Source organism: Spizellomyces punctatus (assembly GCF_000182565.1).
Source record: "Spizellomyces punctatus DAOM BR117 chromosome Unknown supercont1.2, whole genome shotgun sequence".
Taxonomy (NCBI): Eukaryota; Fungi; Chytridiomycota; class Chytridiomycetes; order Spizellomycetales; family Spizellomycetaceae; genus Spizellomyces; species Spizellomyces punctatus.
This window is the reverse complement of record NW_015971538.1, coordinates 1,368,852-1,381,717: the sequence shown is the minus strand read 5'-3', so window position 1 is coordinate 1,381,717 and position 12,866 is coordinate 1,368,852. Positions and strand designations below refer to the sequence as shown.

The 12,866-nt window shown below is 47.5% G+C and overlaps 3 protein-coding genes across 3 annotated transcripts; 1 reads left to right on the top strand and 2 right to left on the bottom strand.

Annotated features, from left to right (window-relative positions):
• Nucleotides 1–7: 7 nt before the first annotated feature.
• On the bottom strand, nt 8–1,627 carry SPPG_01402 (GTP-binding protein YchF). Its single transcript, XM_016749721.1, has 6 exons — nt 1,505–1,627; nt 1,362–1,436; nt 804–1,292; nt 492–741; nt 223–432; nt 8–147 (listed from the first exon to the last, which is right to left on the bottom strand). The coding sequence occupies exons 1-6, from the start codon at nt 1,610–1,612 to the stop codon at nt 119–121; spliced, it is 1,161 nt and encodes a 386-aa protein (XP_016611990.1). The 5' UTR covers nt 1,613–1,627; the 3' UTR covers nt 8–118.
• Nucleotides 1,628–1,733: 106 nt separating this feature from the next.
• SPPG_01401 (uncharacterized protein) lies at nt 1,734–6,187 on the top strand. The gene is made up of 12 exons (XM_016749720.1): nt 1,734–1,956; nt 2,012–3,341; nt 3,411–3,514; nt 3,588–3,736; nt 3,804–3,888; nt 3,974–4,195; nt 4,268–4,342; nt 4,402–4,487; nt 4,544–4,714; nt 4,774–5,203; nt 5,282–5,659; nt 5,739–6,187. The coding sequence occupies exons 2-12, from the start codon at nt 2,801–2,803 to the stop codon at nt 6,153–6,155; spliced, it is 2,658 nt and encodes an 885-aa protein (XP_016611989.1). The 5' UTR covers nt 1,734–1,956; nt 2,012–2,800; the 3' UTR covers nt 6,156–6,187.
• Nucleotides 6,188–7,429: 1,242 nt separating this feature from the next.
• Nucleotides 7,430–11,004, bottom strand: SPPG_01400 (uncharacterized protein; the record flags this gene model as incomplete). Its single annotated transcript, XM_016749719.1, has 6 exons — nt 7,430–7,811; nt 7,872–9,113; nt 9,180–9,959; nt 10,021–10,419; nt 10,492–10,896; nt 10,958–11,004. The coding sequence occupies 6 exons, from the start codon at nt 11,002–11,004 to the stop codon at nt 7,430–7,432; spliced, it is 3,255 nt and encodes a 1,084-aa protein (XP_016611988.1).
• Between the last annotated feature and the right edge of the window lie 1,862 nt (nt 11,005–12,866).

The following is a 12,866-nucleotide window of genomic DNA, read 5'->3' as shown; positions in this document are numbered from 1 at the left end:
AAGAGGATGGTATAGTGTGATCTGTAATGCGCAATGTTGCTTGCCGTGCCCGGTTTATTCTCAACAAAAAATAATCTTGTTTAAATGTTTGTATTTCGTCCTATACTCAGTTCACAATCTACTTTTTCCTTGCCGCAATTCTAAAGTCTGGATCAAAAGTCAGAAAACAAATCCACATAAACTCTTAAAATCAACACCAACAAACAAAAAAAGAAAACTCACAAACAACATCTCCATCCTCAACCTCATAGTCCCTTCCTCTTTGAACTGCCTTGGCCGTGACACCTTCTTGCAAAACCCGGTCAAAAGACGTAACATCCACACCCGCAAAGGATTTTTCAAAATCGGTGTGAATGACTGCAGCGGCTTGTGGAGCTTTTGTTCCCTGTCGAATTGTCCAGGATCGAACTTCCTTTTCCGATGCTGTAAAAACTGGTACACAAAATTCAGCACCCCATCATCTAAACCAACATCAATATATTTATACGTACAGTTGATGAGTCCAAGAGCTTTATACCCTGCCCATATTATTCCCGGTAACGCCGAGACGACTGGACCAGGTGCATCGTACTTGATTGCCATATCGTGCAAATACGCGGCGCGTTCTACCGGCTGGAGACTCGCGAGTGTCGTTTCGAGTGTTCCAGAGTAGGGAATGAGTGTGTCGTTTGGGAGCGTGGCTTTTAGGTGGGGGAGGTATGGGTTTTGTTTGCGAATGTAGGATTCGGGACTGGTGTTGCACTTGAAGGTATTGAAATATTGGTTCGTAGTCAGTTTTAAAAGTCAAACAAACTTTAACATACCAAGTAGACAACGGGTTTAGCCGTCAAAAGTCCCAACGTGTTAATCACCTCCACTTCCTCCTCATCCCAATTCCCCGTCCGAACCTCTTGGCCCCCTTTCACCCACTCCAAAACCCGACCCAAAACCCCTATATCCCCCCGTTTCCTCGCACTCTCCCTTTCCAAAACTCCTATATCCCGCTTCAACAACTCTTCCCTAATAATCCCAACATCCCTCACAGGATCCACATTCCCCTCAACATGAAGTACATCCCCTCCAAACCCCCTCACCAAATGAAACAATCCATCCACAGCTTGAATGTGTGCTAGAAAATTGTTTCCGAGTCCGTGTCCTTGGTGTGCACCTCGTACGAGGCCGGCTATATCTGTTGTCGTGAGGTAGGATGGTACACTTGTTTTTGGGTTGTGGAGATGGAGGAGGTGGTCGTATCGTGGGTCTGGTAGAGCTGTGCGAGCTGTTGTTGGGTCAATGGTGCAAAATGGATAATTCTGCGAATTGAGAGATGTTATGTTCATGACTACATGCGAAAGAAAAAGAATGCAATCCACCATGTTTACCTCGGCAGCAACAGAACTATTTGTTAACGCATTAAAGAATGAGGATTTCCCCACGTTGGGCATACCCACAATTCCCTACTCCAAAAAAGCCTTTACTACAACATCACACACAAAAAGACATGCATCACGTTTCATTTCTTTACCATTTTCAAATTCGTCCCAGCCCTTCCTAACCCCTCCACCTTTTTCTTTCTTGGCGCCGCATACCCACGCACGGAATTCCATCTCTGGAGACATTTATCAATCCGCATCTTGCCCCCAATGGTTTGTAGCCCAACAAAGAAAACCGTATGAATTTCACAGCCACTGGACCCAGAACGCGTTATGTAATCAGCTTGAAATACCATCCTTTGTAGAGGTGTGCTTCATTTGGATAGCTATACAGGTTTTTTGTTATTGCACGAATACAATCTTTGATGCAACGTCCGATACCCGAGCCTACTCCCATAGATCCCAATGCACCCATTTCCCCACGACGCCGGTCCCGATCTCGTCTTGAATCTATGCAACCCTTAAAGGAAGGTGATCACTCCATGTCGGGATCTAGCAAACCCCACGAGTCCGGTACAGACACTATCCAAACCGATCAAATAAGGTCTCAATCAGTATCTAAACATCCTGAATCGAAATCTGACCAAAGAAACAACAAGGGTGATGACGAGAAACATCGTACTCGATCAACATCTCGAAACCCACCTTCCATACAAGACATTAAAAACAACGTTGACAAAGATGGACGCAAAACTCGATCAAAACACGATAAACGGCTCAAAGCTTTATCAGCTACGAAGTTGTCTGAACCGCACTCATTACGAACTGAACCCATTGATGAACCCGATAAGACACGTAGATCTAAATCGGACAAGCCCGAAAGACAGAGACGGGGATCTCTTCGGTCCGTTTCGCGTGAAGGTGGGAGGGGGAAAGGTTCTGACAATGACGGGGAAGGAATCAAAGAGGTCAAGAGAAGGCGGTCTGAATCCGGTAAGAGTGCCGAAAAACAGAGACGCGGATCTCTTCGGTCCGTTTCGCGTGAAGGTGGGAGAGTGAAGGGTTCTGAAAATGATGGAGAAGGAATCAAAGAGGTCAAGAGAAGGCGGTCTGAATCCGGTAAGAGTGCCGAAAAACAGAGACGCGGATCTCTTCGGTCCGTTTCGCGTGAAGGTGGGAGAGTGAAGGGTTCTGAAAATGATGGAGAAGGAATCAAAGAGGTTAAGCGGAGGCGGTCTGAATCCGGCAAGAGTGTCGAGAGACAGAGAGGATCTGAACGGTCTGTCTCGCGTGACGTGCGTGCGCGAGTGAGAAAGGATTCTGATGGTGATGAGGCAGGGGTGAAGAGGAGGGGGTCCAAATCGAGCGTTGATGCACGACCCAACATTCAAAAAAAGCACAAAAAGAAAAAGAGCAAGACACGATCAATATCAGGGAGCACGACAGGAATGGATTCAAAACAACCCGCCACTAACCCAACGTCAAGCCAACCCAGCCCATCACCGACACTCATACCTTCCCATCCACCCCCATCCCCCCCATCACGCCGGCCACCCAGTCGCAAATCCCTCGCGACCCACTCATGGCACTCCCTCGACGCCATCGAACCCACCTACGTCCCCCTGAAAGGCTCACCCGCAACCTCCCGCGAAAACATTTCACAACCCGCACAAACAAAACCCCAACGTTCCTTATTCAGCTGGAGATCAGTTGCGTCCATGTGGCGATTAGAAAAAACCGGTTCGACAGAGAATCTCATTGAGCAAACTCAACCACCGCCTCTTCCACAACCGAAACAGGATACACCCCCAAAAAAGCGGAAATCGAAAAAATCCGCTGCGCAATCTGAGCCTGATACGCTTTTTTCGCATCTCAGTCGTCCGTTATCGGATTTTGAACACTCTATTGTCAATATACGCATCCATGGTGCTGATCGGTTCAAACTAGATGCACGGGTTGCTGCACCCTTGGTAAGAGTTCACATTCTCGGTACGTTCATTTTGGTTGCTGTTTGTGCATACAGTTGAGTAAACGCTCAATTATAAAAACTATTTCTAGACGCACAAACAGGTAAATACATTCCCAAATCCGATCCAAACCGACCTGTCACGACTCGGCATGAACCCGATCATGTTTCGTATATCCTCCCCGCCATGACAAAGGTATATAACTTTTTGAAATGTTCTTTTTCGGTTATCTTGCAGTCTTACCCAAAACAAATATTTCCCCTCCAAGCCATTCAGCTTCCCGCACCATCAAACCACCGTACCCGCTTGGGAAGAAGATCTCGTGTTCAACGAAGGCTATCTCCACCTTCTTTCCGTTGAGAACGTCATGGTGATGTTTGAGGTACTGGAACTTGTCACCGGAAAAGCAGTGATTAGGTACGTTATGGCTGATATTTTATGAATAAACATATGTAAAATTAATCCTTTTTTTTGTGGGTACTAGGGGACAGTCAGATGGGTACCGTCGCATTGCGTGGGGGTTTCTCAAGTTAGTGAGCGCAGGAAAAAAGGCAAATACAGAACAAAAAGTAAGTGCGCCTCACACAAACTATTTGTATTTGACCACACCATGCAGCCAAATAGGACCTCACAATCCTGTCTGATTCTTTACAGGCGCGATTACAGCTTTACCAGTACCCACTCTTCCCACATCCATCCTCTCCTTCCGACCCGATTCCTCTCGTCTACCGCTGCTTTCAAGCAAAGAAACGAAAGAAATTTGAGTCGACATTGTATGTCACTGTATCCGGTCGACATCCCCTCCCACCTCGACACGTCACTGGACGTGCTATTCTGCCAACGGATGTGGAGGTTGGAAAGGAGAGCTTGGAACAGGTGCGTGCATTCATGCTTTTTGGGGGGTATCCTTTGTCGTAAAATGGGGGAAATTGACGGGTTTGGTTCTAGTTACTGCATATGTACCATGCCAAAAGACAGATTGGGGAATCGGTTACTAGTCCTCTTGTTTCGACACCTACCCAGGTACGAACATTCATCCCGCCACGTTGCCTAACGGCCTTCATATCTGATATTTTATACAGCAAAAGCACCCACAATGGCGTCGGCGACAAGGACAACGGTGCAAACTCCCTAATACCATTCTCTACCGTATTGACTCAGGAACAAAGTATGTCCCCCGTTGTACTGTTTAATTAGACTAAATATTAACAAACATGGCCATAGAGGAGCCTTTACCTGCTCGTTCTCGCATAGTGGGCAGTACCTTGCTATAGCCTGCATGGATGAGAGTGGATACCCGATCAAGGTTTACCGTGTCTTGACCGCGGAACGCGTGGCGGTCCTCACTGGGCATGCTGATTTGGTTTATGAGGTGAATTGGGCCCGAGATGATAGGTATCTATTAATAAAGTTTTTGCGCCCTAAAGTAGAGATTGTTGACTTTTGTGGTTTAGTGAGCTTGTCTCTGCATCATCGGACGGGTCGGTCCGCGTGTGGTCTTTTCCCCCCAGTGCTCCCTCCTTGATTCTTCATCATCCGTCCTACGTTTACACAGCAACCTTTCATCCAACATATGCCCACCAACACGCATTCCACAGCCCATCTCATCCCACCGCTACATCACCCAATTCGCACACAAATCGAATAGCAACAGGATGCTACGACACCCTCATTCGCATCTACTCTCTGCACCACACCCGTAAATCGCACCTCGATCCCCTCCCCACACAAATCCTCCGTGGACACGAGAAGAACGTAAACAGCGTTGTCTTTGATGCTTCCGGCCGGTTGTTTAGTGCGGATGGGGAAGGTATGATTCGGGTTTGGAGTGAGGAGACTGGAGAGGGCGGGTTTGTTTGTGTGAAAAAATATGGAGGATTTCAGGTATGTTTTTTTTAGTATTTTTGGTTTATCATGGGTGCGCTCCATCAAACAGGGTTGACAATGTATGTATGTAACTAGGGCACACCCATCACAACTCTCAAACTCCATCCACACAATCGAAGGATCCTCGTACACCTCTCCACACACACCCTGCACACCCTCGACACCAGAGTCTACCGCATCCTAACAACCTACACCGGCGCACCAACAACAACCACGCATACAACCTTTATCAGACCAACCTATACACCCTGCGGCTCCTATGTCCTGAGTGGGACGGAAGATTCCCGGGTTATGGTCTGGGAAACGGATACAGGAAAAACAGTAAAAGTATACGAGGTGGGTACCACTGTAGTGGATGTCGGATTTCATCCATGGGAGCACATGGTGTGCTTTGTGAGTTTTGGAGAACGGACACCGGTTGGAGTGTGGAAGTGGGTTGAAGGGGAAGATCAGGTTCGTTCTCTCAGCATGTTTTTTTTCAACCGTGCTTTCTCTGCCAAACCGAATGTATACTGATCTACGCAAAACATAGGACCCCCTCTCTCATCCTATCGTCAAACCCGTCACAACCCGCCCACCAAAACACCCCACCCAAACACCTCTGGACGAAAAACTCGCATCCCGTAAAAAACAAGTATCAGCTCTCATCTCCCTCGTCCGACAATCCCTCCACGACCTCGTCCCACCTTCAAATCCTTCCCCCGCACCATCAACATCCCCTTCCGACTCTTCTGAACGCCCCTTGAATGACACGACGGATATTGGTATCTCGCAGGGATCTATTATTGGTGCTGTGCATGATGAGACTCTTGTGAGACGAAAGGAGAGGAGAAGAAAGGGGGATGAGGGTAGTACGTTGCTGGGACACGCGGTTGAGGAGGATGGAGTTTATTCGAGAAGGGCTGGAAGTAAAAGCAGTAGGTCTCTGTCGTCACTGGTCAATGTGTGATAGGTTATGGCATACATGTACAAAGAAAAGGAGGATGTTTTTGGACAAGCTCGGTCACCTCACCTTTCCTGCATGTTGAGCGTTTCCATGCCCATGACTTTCCCTATGACTTCCTGCCACCCTTGGTTTACATACTTTCTGTGCCGAGTACACAAACCTGGCATATTCAACGGTTCGCAGGTGAGGAAGGCGTTATATGGTGTAAATCTTCATCCAGAATTCAACTCGTCAAGTGGTCCAATCCGAAATCATGTCGTTTACAGTGATGCCCACTTCACTGTATATGAAGATTAGTCTCATTACTCGTTGTAAGCCACCTAGACTTGGCTACGAATTCCTTACCAACTTTCATATGCCCACGTCTTCGTGCGCGGCTCTTACGCCTGACCACATCATTGAATATTTTGAAATTGTCGAAAAGCAGTTATGAACATGATTTTGACCAAGATGCGCTCATAAAGTTTGACTATTATCCCGCTCAGGAGAACCTGTATGCGCTTGTTCTGTAACTCGCTCGAGAGATTATTTAGAAAGCACTCGAGCACAGTACCAGAACATATCGGGAGTATCACAGGCCGACAATTTGAGAAGCCTATTTCCTTGTACGGAAAGGATGTGCAAGTGTCACCGCTCATATAAGGCTTCAAATATCATTACGAACAGGATGAAGCAGAGGATTCTGAGAACGATTTATTGCGGAGAAAAGACTTTAAGGTTCCAAATTTGTCAACATCCTCCTTCCTATCGCATGATGAATATCCTTTGTATATGCCCATCTTCTTTGCGGAATCAACTTATTCTTATAAAAATATGAATAATGTTAACGAGCCCATAACGGACAAGATAAACTTGACGCTGATTCGCAGAATGAAGACAGGGCGATAGCCAAAGAAGAAGATGCTTACAGCCGTGTGGTCAGTCGAGGAGTGACAAGTGCTTCCCACACCCTTGACTGTTTTCAGCACATTGATTCGTATGAAGCTGATCTGATGAATGGGAATGGTCAATCTATTCCTGATACCTAGGTATCAAGTGAAGGTAACCTAGGAGTGTATCCTTTATTTACTGATGGGCAATGGCAGAAGAGATATAGTAAAAGTCATATTTTTTTATTTTTGTTTAAAGTTATATCCGCCACAAACAACTTTGTACTCTACGTGCTAGATTCTTTTTTTTGCCTTTTTTTTTCTGGTTCTAAGTTTTAAGGTAGTCGTTTTTGTTAGTTTCGTTTTCTTTTTTCTGGTTTTTTCCGGTTTTTGCAAGCGTTCAAGGTTCTAAACTGCGGACAAATGCGACCTCTTCTTTCGGTACATCCACATACCCAACCCTACAACCGCCAATCCAGCAACCGACCCGATCACACCTCCAGCAATCTTTCCGCTCTTGTTTGACGAGGCGGGAGCAGGCTCCACCTGGAGTTTGAATGACGTTCCGACTGAGGCGAATCCATCTGAGGCTTCCACGGCAATATCGGTGTTGCCGATCGTGGCGGGGGTGACGCCTGCAAACATGTTTGTGGTTGCGTCAAAGGTTACCCATGTTGGGAGGGAGCTGGCGGATATGGTCAGAGCGTCGCCGTCAAGGTCAGCAAATGTGCGGTTGCTGTCGACTTGGAATGTGAAGGGAGTATTGGGGTAGTAGCTGTAATCCTGTGGACTGTTGAATTCGGTTAAAACTAAAAGTTTTTCAGAACGCACGAGCATGCCAGTGACTTACGTATGAACAACCGTTGGCGCTCTGTTGATCTTCAACTTGGTGACAGGCAACGCCACAAGATTCGCTCCATCGGAAACCACAAACCCAAATACCTTGTTTGTCGTAGAGGGAGTCTCCACAAGGCTTGCGTAGTGTACATTGCGCAGCGCTGACTGGAAATCGGCCGGAGCGGCGCTGCCGGTCAAGGTCAACGAACCCTCGACGGGATCAAAGGCTGCGGTGATGTCCTCGACGGCACGTTTGCGGAGGGTAGCCGTCTGATTGATTGCTGGAGCAGTATTGTTAAGCACAAGAGTATCTTCACCTCGGATATACCCTTCCGTTATGTATGCTTTGGCCATCTGCATGCTAGTCATGCTGGGAGGGATTGAGACTTGGGGCGCAATCCGGTGCTGGGTACTGGATTGCGTGACAGGAATGACGATGCTCGTTGGGACTTGAGTGCTATTCGTCCCAGCATCGGGCACACTGGTGACGGACTTGGAGAATGGGACAACTTTCACTGTCGTTATCTGTGACGTGGCAGCCCCATCCGAGACACTGAGCTCTAGTTCATGTGTGTACTCGCTCAGGCTCGTTGTAGCAAAGTTAACCGTGCGTAAACAGTCTTGCAATCCGGAGAGGGATGCGCCAACATTGGCGTAATTGTCTACCGGCCCAACCGATTGGAATGTAAGGGTACCAGCTGCCTTGTCGAACCAACCGCTAAGTCCTGATGCACAACCACCCGCGTACGAGAGACTGTCGGTGGTAGCGTTGTGACGAAGAGGTGAAATGCGGATAACGGCCTCGGAGATGACGGTGTTGTCCACATCAGCCAACTGCACACCAGAGAGAAGTGGAATGAAGGATTGACCATGCTCGTAAGCAAGGTATGAATTGGGCAAAGCAATGGTTGGAGCGCTGTTGATCTTTATGTTGGTTGTCGCCATCAGAGACTCCATATCGGTATCATCCTTTGCTTTGATAGAGAGAATTCGGGACCCAGAGCCTCTTTGCGCTGAGCCCAGAACAAGGGTACGCAGAAGAGATTGGTATTCGCTCAACGGGGCAAGACCGCTAAAGGTCACTTTCGACCCCTCGATGACGCTAGTTATAGCGCTTCCCTCTGCGATCGTACCATTGATGACATCGGGGATGTAGCCTGTCAACTCGGCGGTAACTGATTTTAGTTGACCACTGTCGGGGTCGGCCAATGACAAGTACTGAGCGAGCTTGGCATCCGTTGTGCCTTCGTTAATTCTACGGAAAGTAAAGAAGCGCATCATAAGCCAAAGTTTTGCGCCTTCCATGACGATTGGCACTTACAGAAGGCGAGAATCCATCGAGATACGGGGAATCTCGTAAACATTTGCAGTATATTGCGCAACGTCGGAAACACCTCCATCCATGTCTATGACTTTGATTCCAATCGTCCTGGCACCAGATTTGGACGATGACAGCTGCAAGGTCTGGAGAACATTTTGGTAGTCAGAAATGTTCGCGGAACCGCTGAGTGTCATCGACAGAGTGGACGAGTTGAACGCAGAGGCCGTAATGTTAGGACTGCCCGTTATAGACAGGGAATCGGCGGCGATAACGGCATCACCGGCAAAGTATCCTGCATCAATACTGACCACGGCAGTTTTGAGCTGTGTGCCATCGCTGTCCCCTAGAGTAATGTTGGGGAGAATTGGCTCTGAGCCAAAGTGGGCACGGATGGACTGAGCGGTCAACGGGGCAATGGTCGGGGGCACGTTCAGAGTGATATAACTGGACACTGGAGTAGAGCCAATTAGGTCTGAATCAAAGGCTTGAATCTCAATTGTCCTCTGGCCGGGGCCTAAGTTGGTAGTCGAGAATGTCAATGTACGAAGGACTGTCTGGTAGTCGGCCATGGTCCCCGGTCCCGACACCGTAAGCTTGCGCTCCACGGAATTCCAGGTTTTTGTAAGCATAGGAACAGCAGACCCAAGGTCAACATCAAGGGTGTCCTGAGCTGAAGCGTTATTGCTTACACGGATTGTAAGGCTGCTTAGCTGGGTGGAATCAGCATCTGAGATCGCAACTTGAGAGGCAAATGAGACGGGCGCGGCGTCTGCGTTTGCTCTGTGGCAGATGATAAGAATATACTCATATTTCCTGTATACGGTGTCATTGCGGAACTTACATAGCGCTAGTATCCTGTGCAGCGATCACAGGCGCAGCAACCTTTTGAACTGTGAAAGTCGACGACGTCTGCACCAAATCGTTGGCATCGGTGGCAGTCACAGTCAAGGTCCTAGTACCGAGGGCACCCGTGCTGCTGAATTTCAATCCGCGCAGTGCCGATTGGAAAGTCGAATATGCAACCGTAGTGGCCGGTGCGACAGGTGTGATCGTCAAAGTTCTTGTCGTACTGTCATAGCCGGTGCCAACAGTGAGGTCCGCAATGCCTGTAAGGTCGACTGAGAGTAAGTCGCCAGCGTCGACTTCGGTGATGGCGATGCTGACTGACTTCAAGGCAGTGTCATCGTAGAGAGTAGCGCCAGAAATTGGAGTGACGCCCGCAGCATTGTTATCTCCAATACTGTTGAAAGTAAAAGGATGTTATTTCACAGCATTTCCCTATGTATAATCAAAGGATGTCCTAATCACTCACAGTGTATTTCCAGCAACATAGCAAATAGAAGGAGCACCGCTGATGTCGAATGTTGTGGTGGTCGCAGCAGAAACCGCGCCAGGGACATCTGTGGCCGTAATTGTGACAGTTCTCGGAGCACAGTCTTTGCTGGACGATTTGAGAGTAATCGTCTGCAAAATAGTCTGATAATCCGCTGGAGTTAAAGAGCCAGCGAATTTCAACACTCCATCTGCGTTGGTAGAATCCGCTGCCAATCCGTTGGAGTTGCCGGCGGTCATTCCCACAGGAAGAGTACCGGTGAAGAAGAGCTGATCACCGGCCGTGTAACCTCCGCTGACGGAAACGGTAGCTTCCTGGATGTTACTGTCGGGGTCAGTAACGGTCAAACTGGCTGTGAAGCCAGTGGCGGTTGCCAGAGGCATACTAGGAAAGAAAAGATTAATAAATGCCCATGCAAGGTAAGGTCTACAATTGCAAAACTTACATCACAGAGGCATCAGCACTAGCGAGGGTAGGAGCAACGTTGGCCATTTTCTTGATGTTTTTTAAAAGCTTTTGTTACGGTTTTCTTCGCGATGTAAGTGAACTTTTACGTTCTGGTATAAGTAAATCCGAAAGGTATCTCAAAAGTTTTAGGCAGGAATATAGTGCACTGGATGTCACCACAAGGTAGCGGTGATGTAGAGTTCGGATCGTAAAGCAGATATCCAAGATGTACGGGATTCGTTCAGGTTATGCTGAACAAGAATACGAAAGTGGGTATGAAATGGTATTGATAGGTCCAGATAACGAGTAGTTGACAAGGTATAACAAGCTTGAAACAGAACAAAAGCTGGTATTTGACGAGCAGAAAGCAGGATTCAGATGGGGTATGATCCGAAAAGGAAAGTTAAAGAGAAAGTTGCAAGAGCGAGTAAAAGTTGCGAATGATAGAATGGGACAGAGATTGGGTAGTGCTTTTATAGACAGAGACCATCAAGGACGATGATCATCTTCAAGTTCTCCATTCCTCTTGGCGCCAATTTCCTCACCCATAAGCGCCCTTCCTCGTCGGGCATGGACGACATCAAAACAACAAAGCCTCAGCCGAGCAGCAATTTAGCTGTTAACCACCCGAACAGACGAACACCGCTCTGGAGCCATCCTCCGAATAACAGTAACACAGGTATATTTCACAAAAACCATGTCTTTATTTTGTCAGTTGGAATTTCAAAAATCGGCACCATCCAGCTTTTTTCGGAGATGCCAAGGTAGCAATGTCTGTCACTGTTTTTGGCTAAACTTAAAGAGTCTAAATAAACAAAACTCTATGCTTTATTTATAATCACAAATAAGCATACCTTGGTCTTCAGGGTCGCGATATTTTCGGAAGGGTCGATTTTGTTGAACGTCCGGTCGCTCCGAATACAGAAGTAGTATTTGGGTCCGGTGAATCCAAACAAGCCAAGAAAACGCAATTATTTCCAACTACTTCTTAAAAGACATGGAAGCCTTGATGCTTGCCAAGTTACTACCATCTTGGCTTTCAAGTCTTGTTTTTAGCTAACTCGTCACTGGCAATAGTCAACAAATCTCACTCAAAAAGTTAGTGTATTAGGTGACAGAAACTGGCACTAGCTACTACACCAGGGAATAAACCGGCGACAACCGGTTCGGAAAAGCTAACTAAGTACTACTAGGCAATTATACACGCAATTCGTAACGGTTGGTTCTAACCGGATAATTGCCCACCACCACACACGGTCCCTACTAGGCCTTGATCCAGAACTCTTGATGGCATTGAAGCCAGAGTCTTCGCAACATTGGGGAGACTCGCAAGCTGGAGGATGTTCAGTGACAAGGCTTGGAGACTAGAGAAAAAAACTGCATGTCAGAAGATGACCCGATGACAAGAAATGCAAGAAATGCCATCAATACATACCAACCAAGCTCAACTAATGTGGCAGCATAATAGTAGGTTTTGTTATCAGATCCGATTGGTTGCCACTGGTTCTGGTCACGGTTGCTGTCGGGCGGTCGAGGTCCTCGACACCACCACATCGGCGTTCTCATGGTTGACCGAGTCGCGATGAGGTTGCAATGTGGGTCGCAATGAGAGTTGTGCAGATGCTTTGAGAGTCGAGGATGGGTAAAGAGGAAGAGGAAAGAGGGAAGAGACAGAAGACTCCCCTTTTGTAGACCTTTGGCATGCGCCTCACCGCAGTTTAAAAAAAAAACATTAGCATGCCACACCAATCTGAGCGATGGATGGGGGTTCTGATTATGCGATATGATTAACCGGATTGAGCCGGATAATAATGGGTCCTAGTGCCATTTTCAATCACCTCTACACTATGTACAGCATTTGCAGGTATACTGGGACCCCCATGTGACTACACGTGACAGCTCCACTC